The sequence below is a fragment of the Odontesthes bonariensis genome, chromosome 17, assembly GCF_027942865.1.
Source record: "Odontesthes bonariensis isolate fOdoBon6 chromosome 17, fOdoBon6.hap1, whole genome shotgun sequence".
Taxonomy (NCBI): domain Eukaryota; kingdom Metazoa; phylum Chordata; class Actinopteri; order Atheriniformes; family Atherinopsidae; genus Odontesthes; species Odontesthes bonariensis.
In genome coordinates, this window is record NC_134522.1 from 16,792,094 (window position 1) to 16,808,432 (window position 16,339).

General features: G+C 41.9%; 2 protein-coding genes across 3 annotated transcripts in view; one reads left to right on the plus strand and one right to left on the minus strand.

Annotated features, from left to right (window-relative positions):
- dnajc17 (DnaJ (Hsp40) homolog, subfamily C, member 17) overlaps positions 1-16,339 on the minus strand; it is a 29,580-nt gene that overhangs the window by 6,944 nt on the left and 6,297 nt on the right. The window contains exons 3-10 of the mRNA XM_075488108.1: positions 14,502-14,560; positions 14,314-14,401; positions 13,987-14,063; positions 13,313-13,430; positions 12,611-12,660; positions 9,987-10,064; positions 8,536-8,616; positions 7,793-7,912 (exon numbers count right to left, since the gene is read on the minus strand). Of these exons, the coding sequence (XP_075344223.1) occupies positions 7,793-7,912; positions 8,536-8,616; positions 9,987-10,064; positions 12,611-12,660; positions 13,313-13,430; positions 13,987-14,063; positions 14,314-14,401; positions 14,502-14,560 (671 nt within the window). The remainder of the gene's footprint in view (positions 1-7,792; positions 7,913-8,535; positions 8,617-9,986; positions 10,065-12,610; positions 12,661-13,312; positions 13,431-13,986; positions 14,064-14,313; positions 14,402-14,501; positions 14,561-16,339) is intronic.
- Positions 919-4,028, plus strand: LOC142402573 (cdc42 effector protein 3). 2 transcript variants are annotated; one of them, XM_075488109.1, is made up of 3 exons: positions 919-1,273; positions 1,412-1,565; positions 2,873-4,028. In XM_075488109.1, the coding sequence occupies exons 2-3, from the start codon at positions 1,524-1,526 to the stop codon at positions 3,527-3,529; spliced, it is 699 nt and encodes a 232-aa protein (XP_075344224.1). In that variant the 5' UTR covers positions 919-1,273; positions 1,412-1,523; the 3' UTR covers positions 3,530-4,028. The 2 variants fall into 2 exon arrangements, with proteins under 2 accessions (XP_075344224.1, XP_075344225.1); XM_075488110.1 differs by having other exon boundaries at positions 1,440-1,565.

Genomic DNA, 16,339 nt, shown 5'->3' on the forward strand with positions numbered 1-16,339 from the left:
TTCAAAAATGTTCTGGTTCAGACTGAGGTAAATGTTATGAAAATTTCATTTGCGTGACTAATTGCGTCTGGTCGGGATAAGGCAGCATTGTTTATCGGAGAAAAAAAACAATTTGTTCTCCTTGCACTGCATATTCAAGTTGAACGAACCAGGCAAAGCTCTGGACAGAAACCAGAGTCTTCTCCTCCATTCAGCTGGAACATATTGGGAATATTTGATATTATACGGTGTGCTGGGGATTTTATTATATCCTCTTTAAAACACAGGCTGTGATTAGTTTTTTAAGAGATAAGATTTAATCTAAATTAACAGAGAAGAGTTTAATCAACGAGAGTAATAACGACTGCTTGCGCAACAGAATTTCTTTTTTTTTTAAAAACACACACACACACACAGAGCGGGAAAGGAAAAGGTTTGCTGCTGTGACAGTTTACAGTAATGTACTGCTATTGCATTCCAAGGCAAAGATAACGTGCCGGAGGCGTGAGAATTGGAAACGCAACAAGTAATTTCTCTTGTGAAATCCAGCGACCCTGCTCATACATGTCTGTATGCGATGTGGTTACATAGATAGAAAAGCTATAGTCAGTCAGTCCAGTCAGGCAGAAGAGCCTGTGGAGTGGGCTGGACTGTGGGGCTTTACACAAGCCAACAGCAAGCAGGAAATCAGGAAATCATCAGAGCAGAAGGACAATACCACGGAGATTAGAGATCAGTTAACCCCCTCCTTTGGGTGGCTGACCTGTTTGCTCACAGACTATGACTTCCTTTTTGTCCACACAATCAGTGAACACTCACAAACCTTTTTCTCTCACCCTTCCACTCTTTCAAACACACTCCCACTCTTGAAATAAGCTGTGTAACATTTCAGTCTTTCTAAAAAAAAAAAAATTTTTAAAAATCACATGGTCAACCGCTCCCGCTTTGCGCCCGCTCTCCCGCAGGTGAAGGGCGCGGCCAATCAACCAGCAAGACTTAACTGCAGCACTTCTGACTGAAAGGGCAGAGTCAGTCCAAAGGCAGGATGATCTAATCTGACGACTACAGTGGAACGACCTTAAATATAAAGTATGAAAAGCTGAGATAAAAAGTAAGGTAAAGCTTCCACCTTGATGTCTTTTGTACTCCCACTTCCCCTGGCTTATCATACACACAAAGAGGACTTTCAACATCAACACACCTAGAAAGCACTCTGCCACACAAGTGGGACTTTACACTGAGGAGGATTACTAGGGGAGAGAAAGATCAACTATTCAAGAACAAGCAGAGAAAGGTAAGCAACTGTTCCTCAACAGTCTCTATTTTTTTTTTTTTTTTTTTTTTTAAATGCAACAATTTGATATTAAATTTGATACTATTTCACCATGGAGGAGTAGACAACTTGTTCTCACTTTGTTTCCTTGTTTCAAAGCTGAGTAATGAGGTCTTCCCTGTAACAGTTGACAAGCCCCATCATGTCAAGGAAGAGCTTGTCAGAGAGAGCAGGTAGACGGAGCTTAGATTCCTGACAGAGACGGCCGTGCATGTGTGGGATTTTAATATCCTCTATTTTCTCAGCAAGACAGGTAAGCTGTAACTCAGTATTTATCCATGTTATTGATGGAAGTCACAGCAGATAAACTACATGAAATTACAAGTGTCTTTTAACCTGCCGTTAAGTATAAAGCCGTGTCTTAAAGATCTGCCATTAACGCTACCAAAAACAAAAATAATTGACACTGTTTGTTGGCTAATCTGTTTTAATGAATTTCTTTAGTTTTTACTTGGCCATAAAGCCTTTCTTGAACATTATACTCGTGGCTGAAATCCTAAGACTCCTCCTTGGTCGAACTGACATGTTTGGAAAGGAATGCTGTTGTGTCCATGCTCTCCAATCTCCTGCTGCTACTAAAGTGCCGATAAAACCTTTACAGGCCAACAAAACCTGTTTGCTGAAGTGGCTTACAAATTTACAGAATGAGTGTTTCAAGTCACGAACACAGATCTAATGTGGGCAAAGGTGTTGGGAGACTGTAAAATCTCAAACGCTAAGTAGATTATCTAATCGACACGCCTGAGTTGATGAACCAAGTTCTGTTTCAGCCAATAAAATGATTGCAGGTCACGGAATACAAAAGGTTTCCCTTCGTTTTGTTGGATTAAGTTGGACTTTAATCAAAATGGTTACTGTATCGCTTCATTTCAAGCATGATGTTTTATGTTTAGCTGGTGGAAATTAAATTCAAATCTTACATAAGCCTCCAAAAGCTGTTACAAAACATCTTACTGCATTTAGAATATAGCGTCTAAGTGCAATGTTGTTCATGGAATAACAGTTTCTAACTTTGCAAAGTTCCACATTCCAAGTCACTACACAACAGCAAAACCGTAACGCCTCCGAGTTCTCCGTGTTTTCAGGAAACAATAAACGCCTGTTCCAAACCTCCGATTATAGTATTTCCGACAAACAATCCCATTCTCCCAAAACAAAGTGTGAAGACATATTACACGCTGTATGCAGGACAGCAATTTCCATTTGGGGATTGCATTTTTCTTTCTTTTGTTACTGGAAGTCTTTAATAGACGAAGTAGATGAATGGGCTTCCTCTGGAGATAATGCATCAGACCACACCTGCACTTTTGAGAGGAAACAGGGATTTGGAAAGTAAATATTTATAAATGAAGGCTTCAAAGCATTGTTGGAACATCCCTTGGCTGCCAAATAACGTAGAATTTCACTGAACTAAAATCAAATGCAACAGGTGCAGTCTTTAAACAATGGCTGACGTTTCTCATCAAACTGACAGATGTTGAATAAGTGGAAGCACAGCACTGTACCATACTAGCATTTGTTAATCCACTGTTGTCTCTTTTCTTGTTTTTTTTTCACTAGGGAGAACGCAGAGGAAGACAAAGAGCGAAGTCTAGCTCAACCCGATCTGTCAACATGCCACTTAGAACATCACTGCACAGAAAACCATCCTCTGCCCGTTGGCCCAGCAGGAACACCAAGCGGAGGGAGGTGCTCTCTGTCAACATGATCAGTCTACCACTGGGTGATTTCCGCCACATCTCTCACGTTGGAAACGAAGCCAACAGAGACAGCTTTGGAGATCTTTCCTTTCTAAAGATGGGCCACGGCCTGCTCCTTCAGAGCTCCCAGAGTGAGCAGAACCTCTTACTAGCTTGCTCGCCACCTCCAAAGCCCCCTCGTTTGAACCTGGATGAGACAGACGGCGCACAGAGCCCCGACTGGTCTGTGGATCAGAAGAGGAAGAAATGCAGCTCTATGCCACTGCTGGACAATAGGGAAGGAGACGAGGAGGAAAGGGAGGAGGAAATGTATCGAGGAGGGAGTAATGCTGCTTCTTATCAGGCTCACAGGCCTGTACTAGGCAGTGTGAGTTCAGAAAGGGATGAAGAATTTACAGAGAGCTGTGACTTATCTACAGGACAGAAGGACGAGGAGAGTGGCTTTTCATTCAGTCTCGACCTGGGCCCTTCCATTCTGGATGATGTCCTCCAGGTGATGGAAAAACTACACAATTAAAGAAAATATGAAAGATGAGGAAAACGTACTGAATATTTGGAATATGGAGAAGAATTGCAACTGAACACTGAACTTGTGGTGACACAACCCTCATTTTAAAGAAAAAAAAATAATTCCTAAAGAAAGGGTTATCGCTCAATTATCTCAAATGAACATCCAGCTTTTTTACAGAGCACATGGAAGCGTTCTCAAAGAATACTGTGGTCCACAGCATGTGTTAAAAAGTAAGCAGCAAATACACAAGGTTAATATTCTGCTAAAATTCACCCCTTGCAGAGGGAGGCACATTGTTGAAGTTAATAAATGAACGCCGCCTGATGTCAAACTTCAAGATCGCCAGCTTCTTTTATATTTCTGCTTTGGTATTTTAGTCACTCTAACCACACGGAAGATGGTTGTTAAGTCTTCATCGTGTTGTGCTTAAGTAAAGAAAAGCTAAGACTGGAATCCAAGGTCTTCGAGCTGTGATGTCTTGGCTCATGGCGTGCTTGCCAATCCATTGTGTGCAAAGGGCAATTTTTACTCCGCACGCATCCCAGAGGCCCCACTCAAAGGTAGACCAAGGTACCCCCCATCTCTCGCTCCCAACAGTACAGTGAAAACAAACACTTAGCTCTGCTTCCAATAAAAGCCAGCCAGTGGTGGCAGGTTGGGCAGAACACCAAGCCAGGCCACAATTCCAAAACCTCAGAAGAAGAAGAAAAAAAGAAACATGCTGTTTTCTTAGCTGCAAATCGGAGTCCGATGCTCTGGTGAGCGGTGCACAAAAATGAGAGTGGTAACGGGTAACATAATATTTCCACATATGCGGGGGGTGTCGAGGGAGGAGGACCAGAGACATCCATTACTGCAGCAGAAATCCTGATGAGGGTTTAAACACTACCTTCTGAACAAACAGACCTCTGACACGAGAGACATATATGCTGCATCACACAAACAGTGACACACCAGTAAAAAGAAATGCGCCCGTACGTGCACGCCTGCTCGCGTGGTCAGAATGAGAATTAAGCAGGTGATACAGGGTCCACTTTTTCCTCGGGTCAACGCGCTAGAGTGTCAGAGCGGTGCCTCGTTACAGGATGGGCTGCTGATGCTGCAAACCATATAAACCACAAGCTTCCCAGTTCCAGCAGCGCATTTAGACTTCTATGCGTGTCCAAACAGAAACAACAATGTTCGCAGCATCACCCATTTTAAACTGGACATCTCCATTACCTGTATGTTATGACAACAGCGCATTGTGAAACATTTTTGTTTAGAAAAGTGTACAAGTGTAAATAAAAGAAGAAAATACATCATTTAAATTCTAAGATTGGTAGTTTTGTGGATAAACTGCATGCAACTGTTTTCAGGGAAATGGCTGGCTTGTCACAAAGACATGAGACTAAATAGCTAACTTGGGTGTGTCAGCATAGGTTAAGCAGGTAGGACGAAGGTATTGGGTCACACAGACTCACAATGGACTGTGTTTCTTCATTGGCTACAAAGAGTTGATGATCACAGTCGATAGAAGACAGAATTGCGCAAAGACAGCCTTTGCTCGGCGGCTCAATAATTTGTTAACATAATAACCTCAAACTTACCTAATGTGTTGTCTTCCTACAGACAAGAGTCTTAGGTTTTTACCACTATCACAGTTCCATCTAAAAACTCAAATAAACCTCAGCTCAACAACTGTTCAGCCACATTAGTGATGTGAGAACAAAGAACCTGAAAGGGCAAATTGTTCTGCCTGCACTGCAAAAAGCTGTCAGAAGTAGGAATTATCCAAATTAAATCTGGAAGTCTAAACTGCTGTCATACTTAACACAAAGAACTTTGTCATCTCACTGAAGAGGAGCTTGAATTAGTAATTTTGTCACTTTTAGACTAAAATATAAAGATCACAGTTTTGGCAAATGTGACCTACGTCCTCCAACTGTAACTGTAACTCCCAGTACAGAGTACATTCTGTTTTTATTTCTATTTCACCCAGCATCCCGACCCTTTTTGTAGAGGGATTTGTACCTTGAGAGTCGTGTTCTGAACAGGTGATCAAAGCTACTCCATCATCAAATCTTCGTGGCCTCTCAGCCTTTATCCTATCCATTCAAACACAATATGTTGTAATATCTACACTAATAAGGAAAAACAAAATTAGGCATCAAAGCACAAAAAAAATATGATTAAATTAAGCTTTTTTTCTCAGTCTCATCATTGCAAAATACAGAAAGCTGCTCTGCTCTGCTGTTTCCTAAACAGCCTTTTTCTGGCGCAGTCCAGCTTTGAATGTACCAACAGCATGGCCACATACATAGCATCTTGTCCAGACACGAGGGATATTTTTTGGTGAGAGAGCGCTTTTTTAGCACAAGCAAACCAGCAGACTGGGAAAAACAATCCAAGAATAGCTGATCTGTTGCATCTGGTTTGTGTCGTGACAACCCTGCCATGGCTCGAGATAGAGTAGGCAGGAATAGAAAGCTCAGATTTAATTCCTTTGTGATAGATTCACTTTAGGAAATATGGCATGTTAAACTATGCAATAAACCCTAAACACGGTGATTAATCATGGCATCATCTCTCCAGAGGCACAGACATCAGGTCTGGCAAGGCCGAATCAGACAGTTAGATAGTGATTCCATTTCTGTGAGAGTTTGGTAATTATATGGATTTTTACTCACTCTGTGGAATCCATACAGTTGGCCACACATGTGAAATCCTCATTCTGACACAGCACTTATCTACAGCTCTCAGAAAAGGCCTCTGTATGGTGTCTATGCTATTTATGTTGTCCAAGTAAGTGAGATATTCTGAATAGTCGTGTTATTTAGGGTAATGAGTCATTTTGAACAAGTCTATCAGTCTAAACTCACATTCTTAATTTTGTTTGTTTTTTTATTTCTAAATATTTTACAGTAATAACCAAGTTGAGATACTCCTCTTGAATGCAGTAGATCAGGTTAACATTATATCTGCTTTCAGGACAAGCAGAACAAAAACAGAACTAGTCCTTTAACAGGTTTCTCTGTCAAATCGTGTCAATCGTGTTCAACGTCTCTGGACCATTTGTGTTGTGGCTCCCCCGATTCATTTGCCGTTTCACATTGGCTACGGATTAATTTATTAGGCCAAACAGAGATGGAACTGAATTTGAGGCTGAAGTCATATGTGTCTCTAAGCTCCCTGTAGTAAGACCCGGAATTGCTGAGCACTGTGTTTGGATTGTTGAGGTTAAAGAAGCAAATCCTTGTCCACTCAGCTCCTATGTGATTACAGCTGGCTGATGCTGGGGCACCAGGGAGGGATCAGATTTTTAGATCCCAGATAAAGTCAAAGAAAGGAGAACCTCCATGGCTCTGGGTTCTCATCATCTCCATCCCTCTTTCTGAAATGCCCCTCGTGTCCATGGATCCCAGGCCAGCTGCTGTGGCCTCTTTCATGACAAGCCCTTGCATTCAAGGCGAATTTGAAAATGACCCAAATACAGTAATGTTTTTATACTTGGTTGGGGGACAAAAAAATAAAGAAATAAAAAGGGTGAGGCAATCAGTTTTGGATACCAGTAAATCAAATTGAGTTACCATAATAACATTTAAAAAGATTAGCATGACAAGTCCCAGTGTGCAGCCTCAATCTCAGATTCTAACCCTAAGTAGGAGGTCTGACACTGCACACTTGGTTGAAGGGTGAAACCTAGTTCAGAAGCAACTTTGGAGATGGAAAAGTCCACTTCTTCTTACCTCAATTAGAAAAACCTCAAAAATTAAAAACATCCAAAACAATAAATTGAATTTTATCATAAATGTATCAAGTCAATTTATCATAAATATCAATAGATACACAGATTCCCACTGCAGCGGTATGGACATTCACTGTTGTTGGTGTCACGTGCCAGGCGAACATTATTTCACACTGTCTCCTCTGGGCTGCTGTGTGAAAGGCAGCATTCCTGGGGTCTCCCGGGTCATTTCCCTTGATGAGTGACCGGCCAGTGGCTCTGGGCCAGTGCCGGGCCAACTCAACACTCCAAAACAAATAAACTGAGGTCCACTTAAGCAAACAGGCTGTTCGAGGCCAGAAGAAAGGAGTGAAAGCGCTGGAGCAACATTTGCACCACTGACACGAAAATAAAAGCTCAGAACGTTTACATACCTCTTTTGTGGGGCAGTCAGTATTTGTGTTGGAGGCAGAGTAAATGGCGAAATGTTGCAACATGGGGCTGACAAGCTTAATGAGAGGAGAACAGAATTACAACGATGCATAGTCGTGTTATACAAATACCTGTGAGGACACGAACTGGCCAGACTGCGATGCTGCGGCAACAACTTCAGGCTCACGTTCGAGCCATGAAATCTTCAACGGGTTACCACTCAGGCCACTTTCATTCTTAACAGCGAGCTCCTAAAACACATTAATGATGAGCTGTTAGTGCACATTCACATGGCTTATTGGACTGGGTTTTAATTGTCCGCATCCTGAATTGTACTCAAGAAATCCAAATACTAGTCAGATCAAACATCAGAGGCATGGATGGAGTGTGGAACTGGTTTCAGTCTATGGTTCTCAAGCAGCAAATAAAAAACGAACCGGATCTTTGTTGGTCAGAATAAAGTAAGATGCCCAGATCCCAATTGACTGGCAGAGATGTTTTCTGAAGGGAAACCACATGCTGTGGTGAGAGGAAACCACAATTAAAAAAAAAAAAAAAGCACACCATCATGACAAAGAGCCTGAGGAGCCAGACATTGAGGAACAATGACTCAAGTTCTTCAGTCCAATGGTTCAAATAAGCGTTGAGTTCTCCACAACACGGAATGACTAAAACATCCGTTCAGGTCAAAGACTGTCTTGAGGCACGGAAGTCTGTGACTGGTGTCATTCTTAGAAATAATCAAACTCAGAAAGTGGCCTAAGAGTTTGAGACCAGTGGTAAAAAAAAAAAAAAAGTGGTTCCAACCAAAAGTCTCCTTTGGAGATTTTATGATTTAAAAAGCAGAATGAGGACACAAGATTTAGGTACTTACAGCTGCTTTCACAGATGCGAACTCTACCACAGCGCTTCCTTTCTTCTTAGTCGATACAATCACATTCAAAACATCCCCGTACTAAAAGACACCGGAGAAAAAACAAAAAAAAGAAAAGTCAAGTGGAAGAAAAGGAAAGACGCAGAACATTCGAATTAGTATTTCCTTTCACAGTACAATCCACAACCATGAAAACAGAACGCATATGCAGACTCAAAACACTGGTGAACGCAACACATTTCTGAAATACAAGTCAGGGTTCAGTAGCCGTTTGGCTGTAATTTGGGAGATCTGTCCAATAGAGATATAAACCCACCTCACCATCTTCTTGTCATTAACCTGTTCTCAGCTAAAGCCGGGCTTGGAAACAAAGAGTAGGAGGGAGGTAGCCGTTCAGAATCTCAGTCTGGAAAAATGTAGCTTTCTGGGAACTGGAAAGTCCAGGAACGCTAACGCTTACTAAGGACACTCTGGAGCCAGCCAACAGTGACAAAGGAGGCTCTCAAAAGGCTTCTATTTCATCAAGTATAAATATCTTAACATATTTTTACCCTTTTCACAAAGATTTATTATTTGACGACGCCAAAGTACACAAGTCCAAACACGTACGCATACACAAACACACAAAAGCATACTTATTTTCCCACACGGCGGTGGCTATTTCTACTTGCCCAAACCATTAGCCGTCACTCACTGGAGCTTGCCATCTCAAACATATTTTTGTTTTTTAAAATGTAATGTATTTCCTTGAGAATTGAGAAAGGGAACAACACTTTTTTTTTTTTTGCACAGTTTTTACTCCCTCTAGCCTGAGACCAAACTGAATGCATGCGTGCATCAGAGAAACTCGAGTGCCTTTTTTTTCTGCCGAATTGACGTCACTGACCCTAGCCCTAATCCTCATTTCAGGCCAACCTGTACCCCGCCAAAAACCCTTGTGACAGATCATGGAAGACGGTTGGGTTGCATGAGAAGAGCATATTTCCAAATGCCTCCCTTGGCACTGCTTAATCACCTGGTAAGAGGGGCACAAACAATGCCGTGCGTGGCTTTTAAAGGGCACTGCAACATCGCCCTCAGCACTTTCACTGCTACAAAACTTAATGGGCCTTGTTTAAGGGGAAGAGTAAACAATCTACAGCACTGATGTCATGCAGACCTCAAATATGGCTGGACTCTGCGGGCAGATCTGTTATGATGAAGCTCTGCCTTGGGACAGTGAGGACAGCTACACAAACCTATGATTAAACAAGATTTCACCCTGTGATAATATTGCTTCTAAAGGAATGCATATAGCTAATTTCCCGAAAATTTGATTTAGAAACTCTTTGGGGGTAGATGCTTCTTCAAAAAAAAATCACCCGAGAAGAGTTGTATTCCAAAGTGTTTTGTCCAATAAATTATGTCTTGAAGCGCTGCGGCACAAATCCATTCATTTTCATTAAGCCCACCTTTTGTAGTAGTTTAGAAAGAATATCTTGAGAGTAACCTCCATTCAAGTCGTCATCTTTTTTACACTTCCACTTCAGCTGGAAGAAAGAGAAACAAGAGAAAAAGGAGAGGTCAATAGAAGTCATGAGCACTTTTAAGAACTTAAGAAGCTCTTGATCATTTCTAATCTTTGGAGCACAACTGATTAAACTCAGCTGCAGAGGAGGCAAAGGGTGCCAGACGGGCTTGGCTCTGATGAAACACAGTTTACTAAAAAAAAAAAAAAACATCAAGACATACTGGAGCTACAGGAGAAATTACTTGTTAAGCTCTTGGAACATCACCACGGAGCCACCTGCAAGACCTGCAGTCAATTTCCATTCCTTGCAGAGGCGCTGGGCAAATGGCTGAAAACTAACACATGGACCTGTGCACCAGGAAATGCACGGTGACTCACCTGCTTCACTATAACTCACCAGAGTAAAAAAAGCAATTGTTAAAATAATCTAAGGCAGCCTGATGTCCAAGGTGTTCCGTTGTGGGAAGAAACAGAGAGAATCCTCCTCTTCTACATGTTGTGTGACAAGTTTTTCCATCATACTGGATACTCGCCTTTTCTACTGATACAAAAAATGACTGCATAACAACTTTGGGCATGAAGGTGACCTCCACCGGGGGGAAACATGATTTATCACAATTTTTTGAATTTGCTTCCAGTCCTGTGATTAAATGCTGATGCGAGTTCCCGTACTGCTAAAAAGAGATATTGTGTAACTTCTCATATCCATGTGCAAACCGGAGCAGGATCCAGCCAATTTCACTGCAACTACTGAGAGTAATATAATAAATGGCAAGCACCACGTGTTGATACAGATCCAGCGCTCTGCTCACTGTCAAAGGCACGGGATTTCTGGGAATATTCAAGTCTACATAATATCTTTTACCAATAATTACTGTTGAAAATGTGCAGTCTACTCCAGCCACTGATAATTGTCTTATCAATTAATCTTCAAATAAGATATGTAAGTATTTGTATGATGTGATGTTTATGGTTTTAGCTCCTAACGCTGGCACACTGCTGTGTTGGATCATAGTTTCTATGCCAGACTGAATTAAAAAGAGAAAGAAAGAAAGAAAATAAAGCCAGTGATGATGGCAGTTGTAACATGGCTTGCTAAAATCAAATTAAATACTAAACATCACAGGTTAGCTTGGATTCAATTTTGAAACACAGTACTGAGCAAAAGAAGTCAAACCTTCTTTCCTTACCTATTGCCAGGAAATAGGTAAAAGTTAATAAAATGGACAAACAGTAAATAAAGCAAGGAAGGTTAGACCACTTTTGTTCTTCAACAAGAACTTGAACCCTCTTAGACAAGCTTTGTTGTTATTTCTTTAGACTTCAGGAATAGTTCTCCAGGCTTCTTGAAGGACATCCCAAAGCTCTCCTTTGGATGTTGGCCGCCTTTTGTGTCTTAGATGATCCCACACTGCTTCAATAATGTTGAGGTCTGGGCTCTGGGGAGGATTCATCCCTCTACAAGACCTGTTGCCTCTGATTTTCAGTCCAGTTCTTGTGTCATTTGGCATCCCTCAGCCTTTTCTCCCCGTTTCCCTTCCTTAAGAACGGCTTCTTGACAGCCACCCTTCCATGGACCATTTTTGATGAGGCTTGGACCAACAGTAGATGGATCAACTGAAGGTCCAGATGCAAATCTCTTGGGTCCTGTGTCAGGTCTTTGCTGGATCGTTTGTTGTTGGTGCAAAACTTCAATTACATTTATTTATTTATTTATCTTTTAAATGGGTGTCAAAATGTGTTATAGGTGTGGCATTTATTTTTCAGACTTCACTAAATATAAGATTGGTTCTTTGCCAAGTTGTCTGTTTTGTGTGGACATAATACAAAGTCTGACTTTTTGTAAGAGAAATTAAAAAAAAAAAGAAATGAAGGGTAGCTCAATACTTTTGCAGAGTACAATACACAGCTCTAAACCTCATGCTAAGCATTTTACTTCAGGAGCACAGATGTAGACATTTGATGCAGAATTATATTATGTAAAAGCTGGAAATTTATAAAACTTTTAAAATGATGTTTGCTTGCGCAATCAATCCGACAGCCATTACCAACATTCCCGTGTCAGTGAATGTGATTTGTGATACCGTCAGTCTGGCTGCAGCTTGTTTTTCTAATTGAATACACAAACATCAGGGAGTATGCTGCTGTACTAGATGCTTCTCAAATTTTAAAACCAGATTTACGTATAAACACATTAGCTAACATCCCTCGTGCCTGTTAATATGCACAGACCCGGCCGTTTCCAGGAGGAAATATAATAAGCCTTCTCTTGGCATAGATACTGGTCTCCATACAACATCGTACCTACTCTGGAGGATTGAGCGTTAGAGAAACATGTGGCAAGACAGCGTATGTGGTCTCCAAATAATGAATTACAAATGGCTAAAGGTTCTATCAATCTCCCACTGAGTGTCTGCCTGCATTTTCACTCAAATGGAGCATTTCTCCTGAGTATACGGGAACCCCCCCCCCTTCTCTTCTCTGCTCCAACAACTGCAGCCCTGACCCTGACCCTCCCTTTACAGTCATGCCCGATGATTTAAACCCCATAGCTGTAAGCCTTACCTTCAGTTTGGGGGTTGCATTGCTCTTAGAACATCTCTCCACTCCTGGGTCTGTAAGAAAAAATTAGGAGGAACTCAGACAAAGGAGTGAAAAGACAAAGAAACAACTGTTTTATTGCAATACACATGTAGACGGGCTGCAATTTAAAAATGGTTGTCATGTGGTAAATGTATGGCTCTTGCAGGCAAAGCCCTGAACATGGGAGGGCTGAGTGCGTGTAAACAGAAGAGACTCAAAGTATGTGCTGACTGTGATTGAGTAATTGTTCAGCCACAAAAAAGGGGTGAGTTTCCTGCTCCATAAGACTCCATTGCTTTTTACTGCAAAAATATTACCATGAGGTTAAAAGTTGCATATATGCATGCGTGGGCGCCGCTTGACGATCTTATGCTACTTTGCCAGGTTGTGCTGCTGCCAAGAAACTAAAATAGACATCTTCTCATTTAAGTTCAGTTAATGTTATTGTTGATTACCTGAATAACATTTGGTGAACCACAGGGTGCCTGGTGGCTGCTATGGTTGGACTGACAGTACGATGACTGGGAAGCACGGAGGTTCACTCAAGTGAGGTTTCAGGACAGTAAAAAGGCTCAAGTGGATCAAGCTGGGTTTATTATGGCAGTGCATGACTGCACTAAAAATGGTTCGATTAACCTAGACCTGCACAGTCTGGGGATGCTTAAATCCTGGAAGTATACGTACATGTCTGAGTGTAGTTTCCTGTTTTTTGCTGTTCTTCTCTTTCTCTCTGGATCTGTTCTCTGATGAGCCTCTGTTCTTCTTCAAGCTGTCTGGATCCCTCCTCTCTCAAGCGGGCAATCTTTCAGAAACACAAATAAAATACAGACAACACACATAAAGACTTGTATCATTCTTTCTGCCCTATTCTGTGTTTACAGTGAAGTCTAACCCACCTTATTTCATCACTAAAGGCAATAAAAATCTTAACAAAGACATAAACTGGAATGATGCAGCCCATTAGTTACCTCCTCTGTACAACACCCCATATTTGGATGCATTAACAGATTAAGCATATGCCATGACTCATGATGGAATTGCACGCACAGCTTTAATTTATCACTGGGGTTCTGAACCAAAGTCTTGCAATATCACTTAATGTGCTTACTGATAAGTTTGACATGCTGGTAATAAAAGGTTCTCTCAGTTTGAGCCTTTGATTGCAACCCAAGCCTTTGGAAGATCTTAACCCAATGCGAGTCTTTGACAAAGAACAGAATAAAAGTACCTGCTTGGGCTTCAGAGATTCCTGGATGCACGTAAATACCTCATTTCCAGTGCATGGCTGAGGCATGTAATATTGGTGGCATTTTTTAATGTATTGTCTCTCACTTTCTCACTTCTATGAATTTTCTTACCTCTTCTTCGAGTGTTCTAGTGATTTGCCACTCGTCCTGGCTCTGAGATTCTGCTTGTCGCTCTCTGGTCTCCAAGTCTGTCATAAAAACATACACATCATATCAAATCTATTGTGCTCAAGGAATTATTTTCTCAAAGCAATCTTAGCGAACCTGCTGTAGTTTCATGCAACTTTCTCAGTGTGTTAAAAATATTAGGCATCGTTGTATCAACCCTGAAATGTATCTAAGAAATCTTATTTCAATATAAATCTTTACAGTAAGAATACCAAAGACCAGCAACTCAGTAAATCCAGACCTTTGAGAGGGATTTGGAAAATGTCTCACCAAGCTTAATTTTCTTTCTCTTATCATCTAGTTTCCTGTTTCTTTCTTCTGCTTGTTTCTTAGCAGCGCAAATCTTGTCATAGGCAGCCTGTAAACAGCATTTATAATAGCCATTAAAATGAACATACTCACATTTTCTGTGTGTATTACGATCCTTTTCATGGGTTAACACACATGGTTGGTCTTACCCTAGCAGCAGCATCAGCAAGCACCTCTAGAGCCTGGGACAACTGGTGGAAAAGCTCCGCTAGAAGAAAGAGATGAAAGATGGAGCGACTCGAAACATTTTTGCAGTTGAACACACACAGAACCGACTATAGATGGAATATAACCTCAAACAGAAAACAATCTAGCTGCTTAAATATAACTGCGGTAAGAAGGTAGTTGAGATGGCAATGTTGATTTATGTAGAATGAAAAGTAGAAGAAGTCACAACATCTACAGGTCACTTATTCCAAAAGAGGCATTAAGAGCCTAAACCTTCTAAAATGGTGCTTGGACATGCAGCTGGTGGAAAATGAGAAATCTAATGCCTTAGAAAAAGCTGCAAGTCTCAAGAAAAATGTTTCTTCCAAAGACAAGTGGATTGTCTTGGCCTCTCCTCATCCATCCTCCATTAAGGACCACTGCTGTAAACACCGCTACCCCAGCTGTCTATATGAGACACACACAGAGACAAATGTACCCTCGGAGACCTAACTCTTCCAACAAATGGTACACCGCTGCATCATACTAGTGAAGCTTAATCATTCACGTATGGGAGGCCTTAAAGACCGATACTGTTACTCCCTGTGGGCACTGGCAGTGCACACTAACAGAGGGCTCGGGACATGGTGCTACGTGCATAGGCGGTCCGGTTACCTACACGGATATAATGGGCTACGATGAAATCCAACTGAGGGTGAATCTGCTGTGCCCACAAGGCAGCTCTGAGTGTCACAACATGGGGTTATGGATAATGAACAATAGTACAGGGTGTTTCCAGTCAATGAGGATTCGTGACCCCTAAATGACCTCATATGCATGCAACCTTCCCCTAAGGCAGTGGTTCTCAACCGGTGGGGCCCGCCCCCCTGGGGGGGCGCGGACACTCTCCCGGGGGGGCACGAGTAGACTACAGGATGAGGAAAAAAAAAAAAAAAATCAAAAAAAAAAAAAAAAATCGGGGGAAAAAAAAAATCTGAAAAAAAAAAAAAATCACGAAAATTCCCTCCTCCAAAATGCAAGACGTTGGACAATTGTTTGACTAGTTTCATTTCAAATTTACCAGGGGGTAGTATTTTGAGCCTGTGACGTCACGTCACGTCACGTCACGTCACGTCACGTCACGTCACGTCACGTCACGTCACGTCACGTCACGTCACGTCACGTCACGTCATGTCACGTGTCGTGGGGGTGGGGCCGTGAAGGGGGAGGGGTGGTGTCGGGAGGAGGGGGGGCCCCAACTGCAAAAGGTTGAGAACCCCTGCCCTAAGGGGTGCAGCAACTCCCAAAAACTTGCTCTGCTCTCGTGCAATGGAGACTCATTTTGTCTATGTGCGGGTTCAAGTACTGAGGCCCTCCAAACCACTTCTTTTCCATTTCTGGGAAACTGACCCCCTGCTTTTGTATTATCCCTCTCAACCTCCCAACCCGACCAATTTCCCAGCTTTTTTTTCCCCTGACAAAATTAGGAATTGTCTGAATCATCCAGCAACCACATAAACCTCACTTAAAAACATACCTCATGACCAGCCTTTTGTCCAAGGTGCTTTTTTTCCCCCTCTATTGACAAAAAGCTACATTGCAACTTCCTGGTCTAATTGTTGACATGATGGTTGGCAACAGGCTGCAGAACTAAAGCAGGATGGATTGTAGAAACACTGATGGGATGTAGCTGGATATGTCTGGAGGGTCTTTTCAGGCTAGAAAGCCGGTGGGAAAAACAGGCCCCAGTTAGCATTGTGATAGAGTGCTGCGGCTACACTGTCTGGCAGTATTCAATTCAATCAAAGTGGGACTCTAGAGGAACTGGAACTTGATCAGT